Source organism: Pituophis catenifer, unplaced genomic scaffold (assembly GCF_029215685.1).
Source record: "Pituophis catenifer annectens isolate HBS135680 unplaced genomic scaffold, rPitCat1.0.hap2 SCAF_2, whole genome shotgun sequence".
Taxonomy (NCBI): domain Eukaryota; kingdom Metazoa; phylum Chordata; class Lepidosauria; order Squamata; family Colubridae; genus Pituophis; species Pituophis catenifer.
In genome coordinates, this window is record NW_027256882.1 from 106001177 (window position 1) to 106021227 (window position 20051).

Sequence of the window (20051 nt, forward strand, 5' to 3'; positions counted from 1 at the left end):
CTTCTTCTTTTGCGTAGCAGGATCTTATTTGTGCAATAAAAATGTGCAATAATGATCAAGCAACATAATACGCTATTTCAAATGTATGCTCAGAATTTTGTGCATCTGAAATGCAAAAATCAGCTTAAAAGTCCTAGAAACTATGACCAAGTTGGGTCATAGCTTTCAAACTTGTTCCAGCGTTGAAACGTCAAAAGCCTTATGTTACCATTTGCTCCTACTTGACCTGAATGGAAAAAGTTCAGTCTGGTGGCCGCTGGTATGAATTCTTTGTGGAACTTGCAAAAAGGAATGAATTCCCCCTCCCCACCATTTCTGTTACAAGAGATCAAGAAACACTTAATAAGGAAGTAATCCATCAGTTAGAATATATTCTTTGTAGTGATCATTCTAGAAAGAACAGAGAGAGAGACAGAGAGACAGAGATGATTTTGGAAGAGAATTGGGATATTTTCTTGTTATTCAGACTTTCAAGACTGTGCCTTAATGGCAGTAAAATCAACAGGAGTTAAAGGTAGCACTAATCCAGGTGTTAAGCTCACCCAGGGCATTTAAACCTCTATAGGGAGGGCGCAGAGTGCCCTATCCCTGAATCTATCCATCTGATCAGTCTTGAACTCTTTATTCAAGTTTGAATACTCTGTTGAAGCTTAATACCTGAGAAGAGCTACTGATTTCTACATATTCAGAAAGATTATTTTTAAAAGGAGTACTCTTACAACGTACAGACACAACAATGACAACAACAAAAGGAGGCGGTAAGGAACATTCTTGTTAAAGCCTTGAGGGAAACTTAGCCCTTACTGCCCATAACCTATAAATATGTTAATTGGATGGTGGCCCTGAACTGAAGTCCTGCTTCCATCTGCTGATGTACATGCCAAGCCTACTTCTTGGAGGCTTCTTGGATTATTCTTGCAATCTCTAGATTGATCAAACTGCCAGGACTAAGGACTAGGAGAGGAGATGTCTTCACATTGCTCTATGTAGTCTGTTTTGGCCCTTGGACAGCAAAATATCCATATCCATATCCATATCCATTTCTCTCCCTCCTTCCTTCCTTCCTTCCTTCCTTCCTTCCTTCCTTCCTTCCTTCCTTCCTTCCTTCCTTCCTTCCTTCCTTCCTTCCTCCCTCCCTCCCTTCTTTCCTTCCTTCCTTCCTTCCTTCCTTCCTTCCTTCCTTCCTTCCTTCCTTCCTTCCTTCCTTCCTTCCCTCCCTCCCTCCCTACAAAAGGCTGACATATGTTATACTTTGACACAGGTGACAAAACACCCTTTCTGTTTTCTTTTCCCATCCTGTACTTCCCAACATCTCTCCAGCAATCAAAAAGATTTCTCCAGTCTGCTGTCAGCTTTCCCGTCTGGGGACGCTTTACAAATCACGCTGTTTGTGTTTTTGCACCGGCATCCAGGCCGACTCACTCGGTCATAGCACCGCTGCGATAGCTTCACACAGCCGGTGGCTGGCAGGTAGCACAGCAAGCAGGGGAAAACCAGGGAGAGGGCGCTCATGAAGGACCAACGGGCACAGCAGTTCGAGTGGGAGCAAGAGCAGGGATGGTCCGCGCAGGAGCCCTCGTCATCCTCGTTGGTGCAGTGGTAGAATATGCCCTTCACCAAGCACATGCAGGTTGAGTAATTGACCAGGTTCTGGGCTGAGCACAGACATTCCTGATTGCACACCCAACATGAGGGCAAAGTCATAGGCAGGGCACATTCCTTACACTTGCATTTTCCACAGGCTTCACACAGCAAAAAGTGCTTGTCCAGCTTCAGAGAGGGGAGTCCTTTCAGATCCAAGGGCTTGCAGTGAACTGCCTTGGGCTGAAGCCGAACTGCTCTTGGGGAGGACTGGTCAGCCACGGGAGCTGGGACCATGTGGTCCAAAAGCCTTTGATCTGAAGACGTGCTGCTGCTGCTGCTGATGGAGCTGGGTCGCCCACTGAAGGAGATCCACGGATGGGTGACATCTTGTTCACACCGTGGTGGAAGGGTGGGCTCGTGGTGGCTCCGGGGAGGCTTCTGAGCTACCAGTTGAGCCAGTGTGGGATTGTCAATGTAGTCGTTCTCCATATGTGTGGTCTTCATCTGGTCGATAGGCAGGATAGTCAAGGGATGTTGCAGTCTGCCATAAGGGATCCGGCTTTCTAGAAGAGGCTGTACCATGGTAGAACTGGGCACCACAGTCATGTTGTGAGGCATTCGAGGCTCCATTTTATTTTTCAGGCTGCTTTTAAGTGTCCTGAAAAAAAAGGAGAATAAAGAAAAAGAGGCTGAGATATTATCCATTGCTGTCAGAGTTCCAACAAAGAGCTGAGCTGTTCCTCTGCCAGGGTTGTCCCAGGGTCAATCTTGGCAGTTTACAGGTTAACTCTTTGGAGTGTTGTCAGTCCCATAGAGGAGAAGCGACAGTATGGTTGTGCAAGTCAAGTTGGGATGGCTCTACACTATGGTGGCATTCCAAAAAACTTGGAACTGCAATCTCACCTCCATGGGATTTTTTTTTTTTTTTCATATTGGGGGAAAGGGGAAAAAAAAGCATATCTATTGTTGTTAAGAAGAAAAAAGATAGATTAACTAGTATGGTGTAAGAGAGCCAGTCTAGTGCAGTCTAGTGGGAACCCCTCTTAGGGACTTTGAACCACTCACTCATTCTCTCACAATATCTCACAGGACTGTTTTTGTAGTTTAAAAAAAAATGGGACAATGGAGTACTAACAATAAGTAGCTAGGGCAAACTTCTGAGGGTAGCACTAGGAGCTGTCCACCTAGAAATCCACCTTCTGGTGAAGACTTCAAGCCAATGTGGCTTCAGTGTGCACGGGTTCCTATCTTTTTTGAGCCATGGGGACAATTTCTTCATGACCTCTGCAGGAATTCTTTTTCTCATTTTTTAAAAAAATATTTCTGGATAGCCAAAATTGTGGGAGCCAGTATCTAAATTTAATAATCAATAAATGTATTGCACAAGTTGCTTCTCTAGGGAAACTTTGTAACACACATATATGCACACATACTGAAATTAAAAGGGATCTTCTGGAATTAACCTGATTTCTATGAGTCTCTTCAAATATGACCTAGCAGAAGAGGGAATTTAAATGGAAAGTTACATGTTCTTTAGGGATTAGTTGAAATAAAAGAGGTGTACAATCACAGACATTGCCAATAGTTTTCTGCGGAGTGCAATAAAATGAGTAGAATAGGACTAGTTTGTCCTATGAACCTGGAGTGCAGAACTGGAATCAAGAGTCTTAAATTATGGAACTGTACTATTGAGTTAATGACACTGATTCTTGCCACATAAATTCTGGGCCTGCTGCCCACAGTGCCATCTGTCAGCCTCAGTTTTCTAGTCTCTAAATAAGCACACTAGTTATGATGACTCATTTGTTGAATCCGTACCCAGTTTCTGAAGGTCCAAAAGTAAAAGATGATAAATTAAGAGGAAATGTTAAAATGCATACATAAATATCGCCTAAAATCCAGCCAAAAACAAGCGCTGCCAGCTTATTCAGAAATATCTGTGAACGGAAGAGGGGAGTAGTAATGTCATCGCTCATCACTCTTAACTCATTCACAGGTTTTTTTTAAAAAAAGGTTGGCCATGAATGTATGCTAGTCAACTGGATGCCCTCCAGGTATGTTAAGATTATGACTCTCAGAATTTCCAGATAGTGATCGTGTAAGATTGGATCGTGTAATCACTGCACATCTTGAGGGCTCCATTTTGAGAAAGGTCCCCTGCATAAATCAAGGTACAGATGCTCTGATTCTAGAAGACTTGGAAAACACAGAGAAGGAGAGTCTCAATTTTTACATCAACAGTATCCAATAAGTGTTCTTGAGCCTCGGTTTTATATTTTCAAATGTCAATTCATTCTAAATGACTGATTTCATAGAATTAAAGAACTGGAATGATCTCAGATGTCTTCTACTCCAGGGATCTCCAACCTTAGCAACTTAAAGACTTGTGGACTTCAACTCCCAGAACTCTGGGAGTTGAAGTCCACAAGTCTTAAAGTTGGCAAGGTTGGAGACCTCTGCTCTACTCCATTCTCCTGCTCAGGACAAGATCTGCTAAAGCATTTTGGATAGATGGCTATCCAGTTTCATTTTGAAATCTTCTGGTGAAGGGAAACATGCCACTTCATGAGGCTATTTATTCCACTGGTTAAAAACCCTTATTGTCAGGCAGTTCTTCTTAATATCTAACCTGAATCTATTTCCCTGAGATTTTAACTCATGGGTTTCTAATTCCTGCCCTCTGAGGAAACAGAGAATAAGTCCACTCCCTCTTCCATATAATAACCCTTAAAATCTCCTAATAGTAGAATCTGATAGTGAAATATTGATAGCCCCCCCCTCAACCAACTCTAGTTCAGGGATCCCAATTTTAGACTATGATGCCGAGTATTAGACATTAGATTCCAAACAAGGCAAGATTCCAGCTGAGAAAAGTGAAATAATTATTCCACCTGATCTGGATTCCATGCTCCTCTTTACATATCTGAAAATAACAATGCCAGGGTACTAAAATCCTCCAGTAAAACCTTTCTCGGCATCCTACTATCGGGAGATATTCATGCTAAAACATACAGGAGTACCATCTCCAGATGGGGGTTCTGGTTTTGGAAGGAGCTCAGTGGACAGGTCCATTTGACATCAATGTTGATTCTGACATTAAGCCAACTCTAAGTCTGTCCTGAAATCTTTGGATTTCATGGCCTTCAACTTTATAATGTCCACATGCCATCGCTCTCCATTTTGATGAAGACTGAGTGGATTATAGATAATGACTGTTTTGATTTTTTTTAAGACGTTTGTGCCAAGCTCAGATTTTACTGCTCTAGGGTGGGCTGGAAATAATTCACTCACTCACTCACTCACTCAATCAATCAATCAATCAATCAATCAATAAGACAGAAGAATAGCCATTTTCTAAATCAGCTTTTATACTAGAATGCCTCATGTATATTTTGGAATTAGAATGGTACCGATATCTAGACCAGAAGGACAATGGGTCCTTCCCCTCCCACCCTTTACTTCAACTTTTTATCAGCCAATCATTGCATAGTACATAGTGACTATGTTTGCATGTAACTTCAGACCTTCAGTTATTTCCAAAATTTAAGAGTGCAAAGTTTCTCAGCCTTGGTCATGTGAAACATGGCTGGCTGGGGAATTCTGGCAGCTGAAGTCCATGTATCTTCAAGTGGCAAGGTTGAGAAACACTGTCTTAGTGTATTCCTCAAGAATTCCCTGAATCCTCAGGACACAGGTCAGGAATATATCATGATTATGTTGCAGGTAGGTCTAGATTTACAACCATTCATTTAATTTCAATTACAATGGCAGTCCTTGCACTGTCCCTGTGATGACATGTGATTAAAATTTGGACTCTGGGACACCAACATGTATTGACACTTGTTGGAGCCTCTGGGAGTCACACGATCACCATTTGTGTCAGGTTCCAAAATAGCAATACCAATAGCATTGCTATTATATATACTGCTTCATGGTGCTTTACAGCCCTCTCTAAGCAGTTTTCAGAGTCAGCATATTGCTCCCAACAATCTGGGTCCTCATTTTACCAACCTTGGAAGGCTGAACCAACCTCGAGCCTAGTGAGATTTGAACTGCCAAATTGCAGGCAGCAGAAGTAGCCTGCAGTACTGCATTCCAACCACTGCACCACCATGGCTCTTACCAAGAAATACAGTGAGTGTCTTCTAAGTAGTTTCCTTTACTGTTTCATTTAATGTGTTTGTTTGTTTTATTTGTATCCTGCCTTTATTATTTTTACAAATAACTCAACCTGGTGAACAAATGCAACATACCTTCCTCCTCCTATTTTCCCCACAATAACAACTGTGAGGTAGGTTGGGCTGAGAGTGTGTGACTGGCCCAAAGCCACCCAATCATGGTGAAGGCTGGACTTTCTCACCTACAGACAGAAATCTAGCCAAACTAAAGCAGGTACTTGCTTCATTAAAGATGAACTTTGAGAACTCCTAGGGAGTAGATATCTTGGCCCTCTACCTCGCAACTGAACTATTTTAACTTTGCTGTTTCTTGCTCCTCTGGAATGCAGCATTCCCTCCTGGGAATCCAGACTACATTCCCACCTCATTTTGTGACTGCCCCATTTCTTCTGACAAGCTTCCAACAAGCGGAGTCAATGTGACTTCCAACAAGCAAAATTAATGGGTGAAACCGGATTTGCTTAACAGCCCTCTGATTTGCCAAGGCAGTTTGCTTAACAGTCGTGGCAAAAAAGTTCATAAATGCATGACTCACTTAATGGCCACATTGTTTAGCAGTGGACATTCCAGTCCTAATTGTGGTCATAAAGTCAAGAATTACTTGCATAACCTAGTAATGAACCCATAGTGTGAAGTTCAATCATACCAATTAAATTATTTAAATTATTGGGGTTTTAAAACAGTTCAGCCAAATTTATTTAATTGGTTTTATCTCTATTTTAAATTTTGTATTTATATGTTTTATTTCATGGCTGTTCACCGCCCTGAGTCCTTCGGGAGTAGGGCGGTATACAAATTTAATAAAATGAAATAAAATGAAAATGAAAATCATACCAAGCTTTGGGCTCACTTTCACTCTTTACTCCAGCATGGCCAAGACCAGATTGGAAAGTCACTTTTTAGAATAAACCACAGATTAACAATATACATAAACTAAACTCTCAGTAACATTAACTATGTATTTTTAAATCCTCTGCTTATGAAATTGGCTTAACACCCCCATCTCTGAGCATCCAGAGTTTATAGTATGGAAAGTACATTCAGATGTGATTAATCTACAATGGAAAATTCCAAATTCTCTGCTATGCTTGCATCAGAGGAAATGCAGTGTGCAGCCCTAACATGTGCTGCAACATGTTCTCGCAATGCTAAACCAGGATAGGAGAAACTGTGGTTATAGTCCAAGTTTCATCAGTCCCACCCAAATGGCCCAGCTAATGGTGAAGGTGGAAGATGGGAGCTGATGCACAAGAATTTCTGGAAGGCCACAGGTTGCTGAATTGGGGGAGGGGGCGATAATTTACTTTTTAACTGCAAACATAGGCAAAACATTTTCTCTTCCCAGTAAAAATAAGCCAAATATAAATTCCTTAAAAGCATATTCCTTAGGCATTAACATCCTTAGGCATTAACATGACTGTTTTGCAAAAAAAGGAGCATAATGACTGAGCTGCAAATCAGAGCAGAGGACACAAAATCCTTTAAAATATTCAGACTATTTTTTCATCCAAACACCAAACACCACATAATATTTGGTTTAAATGCTGTTTACTAGCCAATCCCTTTATTGCTAGTCTCTAATTTCATTGGAAGAGTGCAATTTATACTGGAGCCCATCCAGAGATTCAACTGTAGGGGAGGACATGAAACCACAGGAAGCAACTAAACTTAAATCAAAGAACGGAAATGGCTTGGTTCAAATTTAGAGAGTACACATTGTTTTCTGGTGGAGTTGCCACTTCCTTGCAGTGACCTTTAGATTCTTTATTAATTATGTTTAAAAAAAAGAGAGAGAGAGGCAAGCAACCCCAAGCATTCCTAGCTGAGGCTGAAGAGAAGCTGTTGAAATCTGTGAGCCGAAAAAGAGAACTGGAGGGAAACACCAGTTCAGGGACAGAATGAGTAAACATGAGAAGTCATGGGGGAGAGAGAGAAAGTGCAAGAACTCCATTCAACATCCAATGAGACTTAAAAATCCCTCATTTGGGCTACATCTTGATTTTCATCCCATTAAATCCAAACTCCAGTTTCAATGCATGCTGTGAATCAGGCTTCGTCTCCCTTGCTTTGTGTAAACCAGGCATACTTATCAGCAATTCAAATGCCATTTCGAGCCTTTGGCCTTGCCTCTTAGCTGGAATTCTAGCTGGACTACCTTTTTTTTTTTGTTCTTAAAAACCAGAATGGTTGAAACCCTTGTTTGGCCCTTCAGTAATACTCCCCCAGTTTAGAAAAAGAAACATGTATTTTTGACGAGCTACACAAGTGGGTGGGTTTGTGAGGTTGTAAACTCCAGCCAATCGGAGCACAGGATAGCCGATTTCTGCTGCAAACTGGCAGAACTGGTTTCTCCTCTGCTGGAACTCCAGAGAGGGAGTCCTATCCCAAGACACAGAATGTGGCAGAATCTGCTTTTTCAGTGACACTGACGGGAAAGAAGTTCTGCATTTAGGTTGAGTTGAACCTGAAAATCTTCAGCTCACTCTATACTCACTGAGGGGTGGATACAGAGGAGGCAGAGAGTAAATCAATGTTCGCTGACTGCGAAGACAATAACAACATTTGTGTTGAAATTGTTTGGCACTGTTTGACTCACTTTCTAGAGTTCAGGGCACTTCCAGTATGAGCTAGGAAGGAGCCAAAGGTAGGGAATTAAACTGGTCTTGCAGATATTATGTATTCATTTTCAGGATTACTTGGCTGAATAATGAGAACCTGATAACAACAAGCCTTGTGCAATGGGAGGAATAAGACAAGAAGTTATTTCAAGTCAACAGTGAAGAAATTGCTAGTGGCATTGCCCTTTATGACAATGTCAGATTTTAAACAATAGTTTGACTTTTTCTGTCATTCAAAATAAATCCCTAAAGTATTTGGAATTGACTGATCACTTAAAGTTATGGATTTCAAAAGCCTGTTTTCACCAGGAATGCTGCTAAGCTCTTAAAGCAACCAAAAGCTTGTTAGGAGCAAAATGAGTTTAAAGATTAAATTTGCATTTTCTTTTTGCTGCAAGTTCCAATCTCAAAAATATATTTAAGGTAATTATATTGTTATGAGCATTTATTTCAGTTCTGTGTAGGCCTTCGACTTGAACGACTCTACAGCTTACAACCTGTTAACACAAAACCATCTATGGAGGCAATAGAATTTTTTAAAGTCTTGCATTCATAACTCATCGCCAAATGCCCAAAGGAAGAAGATGATTTTGACCTGCTTCCTAAAGGATATAAGAAGGCGGGCTTAAAGTAGACTAATTGCTTGCTTGGGTCAACAAAGGAGACTTTTAAGATTGAAAGCTTAAAAATGTGTATTATATTTGTGGACAGCTGGTTTCCATCCTTGATTATTGATGACAGAAATGTTGATTGAGGTTGATTAAAAAAAAAAAACTGAAATTAAGGTGAATAGTTATTTGCTCCTTATTCCAGCATGGACAGAATCAATAAATCAAGCTTTGAAAGAAAAGATTGACTGTGCAACTGTAACATGCATCTTATATTTTACCATGATAGGGTTTGAAATGCATACTACGGTACATTAACAATATTAGTAATAATTACTTAATTGCTAAACTTATCACCAGCATGAACTGGATGCTAAAAATCATAGCTACGTAAGAAGGTGATTAAACACTATGACTGTATTTTCTCTTGTTTTACACTTATTTTAGAACAGAAGTGGGAGAAAGTGAAGTTGAATATCATATTAGTTTTTAAAGGTATGATCATCTGGGAGGAGCTATGTATCATGCTGTCTCTGAACCTCTGAAATAGATCTGAAGCAGCACATGCAACATGATGCATTCCATCATTTTTGGGACAAGGCAGGCTTTTCTACTTATACAGTGGCTTTCAGCAAAGATGTCTCAAAACTGTCCTTGCACCTCAGTTACAGGGATTATGGTACATGTTATTTGGTACCTTTGAATTCCATCCTTGCCTTCAAACAACTAAGTCAGAGGTGGGCTTGTTCGGGCCTGCTTAGCCTCAGAGATGAAGCCATATCAGGGACCTTCAGGTCATTCAGAAAAGTGAAAGGTGGTCACAATAATCAGCATTGGAAGGAGAGGGAGGCGTCAAGAACACAAGGAACAGGTGAGAGACAAGTTATGCATGATAAGTTGTGCTTTAAAGAATAAAACTTTATTATATAGGAAATGGAGTAAATCACCCATATGAAATATGAATACAATCTTGTTGCAATTTGCACGTTTCAGCTCTGGTAAAGTTGGGCTCAGGTAGGAATAATATTACTTCTAACTTAATATTAATTTGCTGAAGTCAGAGGAAGCTGATGTTCAAATGAATAAATCAGATCCTCCTAGAACTGTTCTGATGTTGTTCTGACCATTCTCAAGATGCATTCACTTCAAAACAACTCTTCTGAGTTTAAAATGGATGTTTTGTACTTTCAAGGGCAAAACACATTTGGAATGGTAGGAATAAAGGCTTCGAATTCAGAACAGAATAAACTTCAAACATTTCAAATGCAAAGTCATTTGTACACCTTAATTAACAGCATTAGCAGAATCTGAATATTCGGAAAACTTGTAAGATTCCAATGAAGATATGGAGCTCTTGTTCACAGAAGAGAAAAATAAGATATAGAATTGAATCAAGAATTATCAATATTTTGAGACGTACAATAAATAACGGAATTCAAGAAATGTACTTTTAAAAATTTATTGGCCACCAAACTCCACTGGACTAGAGGTGGTTAACTTCAGAATGTCTCTTAGTAACTTAGAATTTTTTTTAAAAAAAATAGAAAACAATAAAAAGAAAATTATGCATCTGGACAAATCACATTTTATATGCCAGAATTGACCTATTGATTAGATTGAGTCAATAGTAGATTCAGAGCCTTTGGGAACTAGATTCATATTCTCTCTCTCTCTCTCTCTCTCTCTCTCTCTCTCTCTCTCTCTCTCTCTCTCTCTCTCTCTCTCCCCTCTCCCTGTCCCTCTCCCTCTCCCTCTCCCTCCCCCCCTCTCTCTGTGTTGTGTGGAAGCTTATTTCTGAACTGCATCCAATGGACAATAAGAAAAGAAAAGCAAAATACTTAAAATAAGTTCAGTAGATCATATAATACAATGGTATAGGGATTGACCAGGACTGATGTGGATATACTGTAAAAAGGCAGAGTTCATTACTAAAGTCATTTTTATTACGACTGATGGGGATTAAGAACAGGCAACAACTCTTTACCTTACTTGTACAACAACTGACCCCAATCAAAAAAAGGAATTTTAAAAATTAAAATAAAAAGAATTCTTCAATACTTTTGAAGAACTTTCAAAGTATGTTGAAGGTAGGTAGAATCTTAAAACAGAAGTTGATGCTTCTGTGACAAAAAGCAACATGACTAAGATGCCCCCAACATTAAATAGAGATTATTTACAGCTGAAACCACACAATAGCACCACACCTTACAAGATCTCATGAAATGTTAGTATAGGTGTTCATAGAAAGTTGGGTAAACTTGTGAGATTGCGGTTGGAACTAACAAACTTGTGATCCCACAATCATGCTTTCAGCTTTAAAAGTTCACCACCCAGGATTTTTCAACAATAACTAGTGTGACAAAGCAACTCTCATGTAACCATGGATGTTTGATTGATAACGTTTGGATCCCGTAATTTAATCGTCCCCTGAGCCTTATCAGTAGAGTACCTGCACCGTGCGGCAAAGAAGAAAAGTAGTTGGATATTAAATTAGATGCTAAGAGATTTGACATATAATTCAATAGCATATCTTATATGCCCACACTCCCCAAATATAATCTTTCACATTACTATTTGATCCAAAATGCTACTAATTGCTAATTAATTAGCACTCAAGGTCAAGCCCAGAGAAAACATGAGAAATGAGGCTTGCAAAAGTAGGAGGGATTTCAGATTGCCGACGTAAGAATCTACTTTCAGGATGCATTCTGAACAGAATTCTCTTATTATTATTATTAGGAACAATATAAGCAACATAAACAACATGGCCTATGAAACTTAAATCGGTACAACAGCACTAGAGACGATTCTATATAAAACAACTGAACAAAGTGGTTGGAACACACACAGAGATAAATTATGGATTGGAAATGGAGCCGTTTTATTTTTTGAGCAAAGTCAAATCATGAAAAAGGAATATTTCATTGCAGGTAATCTTCCAGGAAATTAAGGTAATTGTTTTTTTTGTTTTTGTTTTTTTTACTTTTCTCTCTTGTCCCTCCAACTGAACATGTTCACAACATTCATTTGGATAGCCTTTTCGTATGCAACTCATATGTAGCAACAGAAGCAAGGTTACCATTCTATATGAGCCTTACCCATTGACCTCCCATATTGAGTCTGGAGAGCAGGACAGGAAATGGTAGTTGTGAGCAATCACTTGGATCGCTAAGCACTGGAGGGACTTGAGGTCTCATTTCACCCTTCAAATCTTCCCAGTAGTTGGGGAGCTGACTCTACACATTTTGGGAGACACAGTCCTTATTATACTACACAAAGTCTGCTGTGGCCCTTGAATCAATGGAAATTGTGTCCTCCCTTTATAGACTCTAAATTAGGATTTAAATAACAATCCTGTGTTGTCAATTCCCGTCAGGCACTGTCATCAAAGCCAAGAGCTCAGGATCACGGCAAGCAAGGCTCAAACGGTCTATTCTTTCCTATGCTAAAAGATATTGCGTGTTAAAGCAACAATGTCTGCTATTTCAGATATGAATCTGAAAATACTGAAATTCAAAAATAACAAAATAATTCAGAAAGAGACGCCTTGAAAAGAAGTCATATTAACAAAATCCTGAAAAGAATATTTACTAAGCATAGTTCTAGTGGTTGACTTAGGCCATAGGAGACTCAGATTCAGAGTTCTTACCTGAATCCCAAGAAAGGCAGGCTTGAACTAAGAGAATAGAGCTATAAATATTTGGACTACTAGACCAATCTCTCTCAAAGGTAGGGGGCTGGAAGAAAGTGCCTCAGTTAATAATTAGCCTTATATTTTAATTGCACATTTTATCAAGGTGCAATCTGGCCACCATCCTACAAAATGAAGATAGCTATGGGGTATAACTTCCTTCAAAATAATCATGGTGAATATATTAAGGTCGTGTTTCTAAGGATGCTTATTTGGAAATATGTTGTACCAAATACATTGGGAATCATCTCCAAGTAGAACATTAGTAAGGATTTTCAGTTCATTTAGAGTGAAGGTTAGATATAATCTTAAAACATAAATCAATTTCATTGTCCCATGTATTTGATTCATAATCATAGGTAATCCAGTAATCACAGGGCCTCTCATCTGTTGGGCAGTTACTATCTGCCATAGTATCTGCCCAACTGATCAGATCTGGCTGGGTCTTTGGAACATTGACGTTGTTCTTCTCCACGGCTTTGGTGAGGGTGGGAGAAGCCTCCTCGGATTGCGTGAGTTAGTTTCTTCCCTGCCCCACCACTCTGAAGTTCATGTCTGTTTGTTGTTGCCTTTGTCATTTTTTTATTCTTTATTTTTGTTTTTTATTGTATTTTTTAAAACTGTTTTTATTTGTGAGCTGCCCAAAGTCACTAGGAGTTGGGCAGCATGCTAAACAAACAAACAAACAAACAAACAAACAAACAAACAAACAAACAAACAACCCACATGCTAAATAAATAAATAAATAAATAAATAACCCCACCTACCGTATTTCCCCGAAAATAAGACCCTGTTTTATATTCTTTTGAACCCTGAAATAAGTGCTTGGCCTTATTGCCATGCGCTCAAAAGCCTGATTGGGCTTATTATCAGGGGATGTCTTATTTTGGGGGAAACGGTAGAATTTCTACAAATATGCCATTTCTTATTTTATAAATTTACTATGTGTATATTCAATGTAAAGATAAAGAGCAACAGCTTTCTAGAGATTTCCAAGTCCTGTGGCTTTCAGTTGCTGAGTTAAACATACCCCTAGGTGTGCCTGGGCGATTGTAGAACGCATCAAAGTATTTAGATCCATCTCTCGTGCAGAGTTATCAGTGGAAAAGCAGTACCAATAGGACACAATTTGGAGTCTTGTCTTCACTCCATTGAAGAATGTAAATTGCTACAAATCTGGCTCAAATACAAGCCGATGTTTTTCTCTTTGTTTCCCTCCCCTCATTTTTGGGTCTTGGTTTTTAATCATCTTGAGGAAGAAAACAAATGTCTACCCCTGGAAGATTATTATTATTTTATAAATTTTACAAAAGGTATAGTTTTAATACAGGTTTCGATTTTTCTCACAAACCAAACAAAACCTTCTTTTAAGGGAAACTTTACTCTTCCCCCCCACCCCCACTCCCCGAAAGAGCTGTTCAAGAAAGAGCAGAAGCCTACTGAATTGAGTAAACATGCAATGGCTGTGGAACTTTCAACTGCTCTTGTTGAATGTTCCAGAGAATCCTGGCATGAATTGAGAGAGAATAAGAAAGTATTCATTCCACTCGGACAAAAGACTTCTAGAAGCAGGCAAGGCAACAGTGAAAGAATCTGAGGAGAAACTCTTACTTTGGGGTCAACCATTTGGGGGATTAGAAATTGGGCAGATTATCTGTCATATGTAGACAATGATCCAGAGGATCGAGCAACTTTTCAATTTGCATGGAGAAATATGAAACCAGGAACAGTAGGTACAGCAATTTCATGTACACAAAACCACAAGACAAGTACCATCCCTAGTAAGACATAACGCTGGGCTTCCCATACATTCCTGAGCAGTAAACCTTCTGAAGGAAATTCATTGGAATTTCAATAAAATGTCTGATCAAATACCCAGGCCTTGTCTATAGTTGCTCTATATTCTGGGTGCTCATTTGCACAACTGTAAACAGTCAGTCTGGTAAGGGTGAATGTAAATATCTCAATTATGAAGATCGCCCTGCTGTATTAGAATGAAAGATCTCAAAAAAGATTTCAAAAAAAAAAAGGGGGGGGATCTGTGGCCATTCTGATCTTGACTCCAAGCCAGTTCCAGCCAGCAAGACCAATAGTGAGGGATGATGAAATTTCTGATGAACTGTAGGTTTTCTGATTCCTAATCTAGAAATATTTTCAGCTACAAAATGCTTGAAAAAGCAACTACTACTTGAAAACTGTATCTTCAGGGAAGATACAGAGGACAGAACACAATGGAACATTCAAAAGAATTTCCCAGTATGCAAATCAAGGAAAAAGTCTCCCTTGCATTGACCAAACTGACAGGAGAACAGGAATGCCAGTTAATGAGGATTAAATTACTTGTAATCCCCATGGAACATGTAGTGTTTAACACTGAATAGCATCAGAAGACTTCAAACTACACTAAAGGGAACACTTGACATAAATCAGGAGCATCCAGTTTCACACATGCTATCTCTTTCTAGGTTTAAATGATACCTCATGTACTTCAGAAAATTTGCTTCCAATTCCTTCCTCAACTAATTTCAAGCTCTACTTAATCAAGGGAGTGACTTTGATGCAATGGAATTAGTCTATCTGGAATAAATCTTTGGTATAAAAGAAGCCACATTCAGATATAAGAAAATGAATAAAATGGAATGAAATGGCAAATTGATTAAATTTCTAAAATTGGGATGGTAAAACTGCAATATTTTAGGAGAATTATAATCAAATGTTTCAAGTGCTTCAAATTTTTCACTTTAAACACCAAACTTTCTTTTTTTACAGGAAAACCATCCAGCACCCTGTGAATTTATCTGTGTTCTACACATCAACAGTATTGCTTGATTTCTAAGCAAAAAATAAATAAATTAGCCCAGGTTTTTTTTTAGACATTGATTATAATTCTTGAGCTGCCACTACCCAGACCAAAGAAACACACTTACCAGGCACACTGAATTCAGTGAATCTTACTTCTGAGTGAACATGCTTAGGATCAGGCTTCAGGTCTTTTAAGACTGCGACAACCACCACAACTCCATCTGTCAAAAGGAAAAAGCAACGTTGCTCTCAAAAGGTCTAACGAACATTATATTCAATAGGTGCCCTACATGGGAACATGAAGGTAAATGGAAAGTAATCTTCCCATAACCTGGACCTTTGTAGATGTGTTGGACTGTAATTCCCAATGGACTGTGGTGGCTGGGAACGGCGAGACTTGTAGTCCAACCTGCCTGGAAAGCACCAGGTAGGGAAAGTTGCTGCTAAGGGAAAGCTTCTTGCTGCAGCCATTTTACAAAAATGGTCACATAAAACCATGGCTTTGCACAGGCAGAGTTAGAAGTGGCGCAGCATAAACCTTTTCATTTTATGTAGTATATAAACCTTTTCAATTTTTTGCAGGTGAAAAGATCATTTGCAGAAGGGGAAGGCAGCTGTTAAAAAGAGGTGCTTGAATACAGGAATCCCATACAGACTCCTTGAACAACCAATAGGTTGTAGGAAGCAGCATTTATCAAATGGAGACGTTATCAACAGCATTCCAATATCCTGAAAATGTTTTAATGCTTCCTTAATTCCTCTACTGTTCACCTTTATATAATGGGAACTTGGAGGGTCAGTAGAAGGAAAGCAGTGGAAGAGATCCTGGTCATTCAACGATCCAATTTACAAAACTTCTTTTAAAACAATTCCAGATCAAGAAAACTAGGTTACATGTTGAACATACTACAGTAATTAGTAATATTAGAGGGAGAGAAGAAAGATAGAAAAGAACAATACGGGAGTGAGAGCAAGCGAGTTTGTGTGTGTGAGGGAGAGCTTTAACATCAGGACTGAAATATTCTGTCCTGTTTCCTTGTGAATTTGATGACATTATTATTATTATTATTATTATTATTATTATTATTATTATTATTATTATTGTTGTTGTTGTTGTTGTTGTTGTCGTTGTTGTTGTTAAAAGAGGAGTGTCAAGCAGAGCAGAAACTCAATATTTAGACCGCCAGGCGTTTTTAAATAAAATAATCAAACGTGTTGGAAGATAGGAAAGAGCCTGGGCAGCCCACCCGTCTTTCCACCCTTACTAAATTCGATAAAAGGAGAAAAAAAAAGTGACACTGACATTTCAGGGGCTGCACTGCAAGAAAGCGGCAGACTGCAACGCCACCCTCTCTAGGCTGCCCTTCCGACCGGGGTGGGGACCTTCGGAAGTGGCCACAGCTCAGGCCCCTTTCTCACCCCCCCCATCCCGGTCAGATATCGAGACCCCTCCTTGGCGGCCTCCTCGCCTGGCTCAGCCTCTGGGTTCTTTTCGGCGCCTTCCATTTTCTGCCCTGGACCTGCAACCAGGCCGCACTGGGAGGGGGAGGGGGGGTTCTAGCTCTCCTATCTTGTGCGACGTTGACGAGGCCCAGCCGGTTCGAGCCTCGGCCTAGATCTCCACGACGCAATAGGTGGAGAAGGCCCCGACGAGATCAGCGCTTCCCACCACCACCCGTCCCCTCTCCCCCCCCCTCTTTTTCTCTCGCTCGTCTGCTGCGCACAGGTACAAAAAAAAAAAAAAAAAAGCCCTTGGCACACCCAGCTGGCGCCGTTTCCTTCTAGCGCAGCGCGATCCTCCCAGCTAATCTCGTAGTTCAAAGCCACAAGCCGCTGAGGGAGTTTGGGGAGGGGGGGGAGAGAAGGAAAAAGGGGGACCAGGCGAAGCGAAGCATATACGGGGTGGGTTTTGGGGGTGGGGGTAAGAACGAGACCGCATCGCAGGATGGTTACCCGAAATAAAAGGCAAGCGAAAAAGAGCAAAGGTCACGGCAGCGAGCAAGCAGTTTGGCTGGGGGACTGCCCCGATCCCAGCCGAGGCGTCGGAACCGCATGAAGCTTAACGAGGTAGGAAGGAGAGACAGAGACAGAGATGCCAAAGGCAAGGCGGGGGGGGGGGGAAGCTCGACGTTCCCCAGTGCAGCCGGGCTGCAAGCCGGAAAGTCCAGTCCCTTTGGCTGTATGGGCTGATCCCGAGCGACAAGCGGGGCAGACGCAGCTATAGGATGCGGCCGACAGACCGATCTTTAATCCCAGCGAACGCCCAGGTGCCTGCGACTAACACAGTGCCTTAATAAGGCGGGTATGTAGGGAGAAGGGACGAGTCTCTATCGCAGGAGCATCGGGCTTAATTACAGTCCGTGCCGAAGAGACAATTGGTGGGAAAAAAAAGAATAAAGCTTGGTCCTGGTGGGTTTTTTTTCTTCTTCTCAAGATACATCAAGAAGTTTCAGGGCACACGCCTTTCCCGCAGAAGATCAGACGAGGAAGTAGAACGATCCCCCCTTCTTTCATCCCCTTTCCTCCCGCTCCCTCAATCCCGCGATGATTTTTTTTTTCTACTTACTTTCAACAATCCAGTCCAGATCATATCTCAACAGGCGAGTTAATCCTAAATCCGAGAAAAATCCCGGCTGTACTTGCACGTGGGTGGTGAAGGATGAGGTTAAAATCGACACGAAACACACCCGGGGCTCAGAGAGCAACCTGAACAAGTGGTGCGCTGTCAGGAGCGGCGGCAGCCGTCGCTTCGCTGTTGCAACAACCGCTGCCTGGGAAAATGGCTATTTTATGAATGGGAGGGAAAGGGCCTCTACTACGCATGCTTGTCCTCCCAATTCTATGAATGGGTGGGCACTGGAGTTCCAAGGCGCATGCTCTGCTCTCATTTTATGAATGGGGGGCCGGAAGGAACTCATTGAGAGTTAAGGATGACTATAGACTGGTGTTTTTCCTCTTTTTTTTTTATGAATGAAACGCGGTAGCTGCAGGCAGTTGCGCATGCACCACAGTACACACCCCCAGCCTCGGGCTGATGGTAAAGCGAAGTACAGTAGAGGCAGGGAGTGGATGTGCGGTTAAGAGTGAAATAAAGGAAATAGGTCGTAGTGGAAAAATATCCTTTGTCTTTGCGATCGAGGGCGGCCGCTGGGATTTCTCATGAGTAATTAAGGAAGGCGGGCGGAGAGGGCGTAAGAGAAAGTGCGGTTGAACGTTGTTTCGGATCCTTTTGCGAGTATTTCTCCTGGCTGGTGCTGGGCTTTCATTTCCCGAGGTCTGTAGTGAGCCTCTGGACGTCCCGCGGGATCGCGATACAACGCCGATGCCTGCTCTCCTTCTCTGAAGGGCGGCCACGGCATTTCTGGTTTATTTAAGTTGAAATCCAGGTGTTTCGGAGACCTTTTAAAAAATGAAGACGACACTGGGAGGGTGGGAGAACATGTCCCCCTCTCCCAATCCTTTCACAATTCTGGAAATTGTGTAGGGCTTTACTCCGATCTTATTCGTTTCCCACGTCAACGGTTCAGAAGAAATCTGGAATTCCCTGTATTGGATATTGCATTGTTGTTCATTTAAAGGACACGGTCTGCATTCCTGTCAGCCTTGAGGACAGCAGGAAGGAAGGGATGTGATTGAGAAAAGGCCTCTGAATCGATGGAAAACGGCCGAGCTGGAAATCAATACTCATTCCTTAATCCTCCACCCCATCAGCTTCCTCTCTTCTTTTCCCCCAGGACAGGGTCGTATTTATAGGGCGTGTCAAATTTTTCAACTTGCAGTTTCCAAACATTAGGTGTGCTCAATGTCTTGGGGGAATTGTAAAAATATTTTGGTTACTTTGATATAATGTAGATGTGCTTGGTAAGTAAGTATATAAATATCATAACTTTTTAACATTTTGTTTGTTTCATTTGTTATATCATAGCTGCATTCAGTGCATCTGAGAACCCTGAGTAAAAAAACAACAACCCCAGGGTAAAGAATAAAAAATTAGCCTGACTAGGTGGCTCAGTGGCTAAGACACTGAGCTTGTCGATCAGAAAGGGAGGTCGGCAGTTCGGCGGTTCGAATCCCTAGTACAGGTCTCCTGAATGAGCAGAGGGTTGGACTAGTTGACCTCCAAGGTGTTACTGTTACTGTAAGTTTAACGTGGAGCATTTGATTTTCCAGAATATCTTCCCAAGCAAGAGCAGAACCTGGATCATCCAGAAAAGCTGGGCAAAACCATGTGAGCTGACATCTTCAAATTCAGTGACCTCCAGTTGTGTAGGACTACAATGATCTCCACCCCCAAGCCGAGGGGGGTGGGTGGAAGCTGTTAGTCCATCACATTTGGTCTCATCCATCATCACTGAACTTTAGAAGCAGTAAAATAAACCTGAAATGGGGAGAAGGGCAGAATAGAGCAGAAATGCAGATGAGTCTTAAGCAAAACAGTTTATCCAAGTAATGCAATCCAAATCTATGGCAACACCTTTATGGGTGTTCTGGTAAAATGAAATGTAGCTGTTACTTTCACTCAGTGGAAAGGCTCAAAGAATATTTTCAGACCACCTACAATCTGATATTT

At 41.0% G+C, this 20051-nt stretch overlaps 1 protein-coding gene across 1 annotated transcript; it reads right to left on the bottom strand.

The window, feature by feature from the left end:
- Positions 1 to 1223: 1223 nt before the first annotated feature.
- Positions 1224 to 18103, bottom strand: SPRY4 (sprouty RTK signaling antagonist 4). Its single transcript, XM_070933934.1, has 3 exons — positions 18048 to 18103; positions 15607 to 15702; positions 1224 to 2242 (listed from the first exon to the last, which is right to left on the bottom strand). The coding sequence occupies exon 3, from the start codon at positions 2212 to 2214 to the stop codon at positions 1324 to 1326; it is 891 nt and encodes a 296-aa protein (XP_070790035.1). The 5' UTR covers positions 2215 to 2242; positions 15607 to 15702; positions 18048 to 18103; the 3' UTR covers positions 1224 to 1323.
- Between the last annotated feature and the right edge of the window lie 1948 nt (positions 18104 to 20051).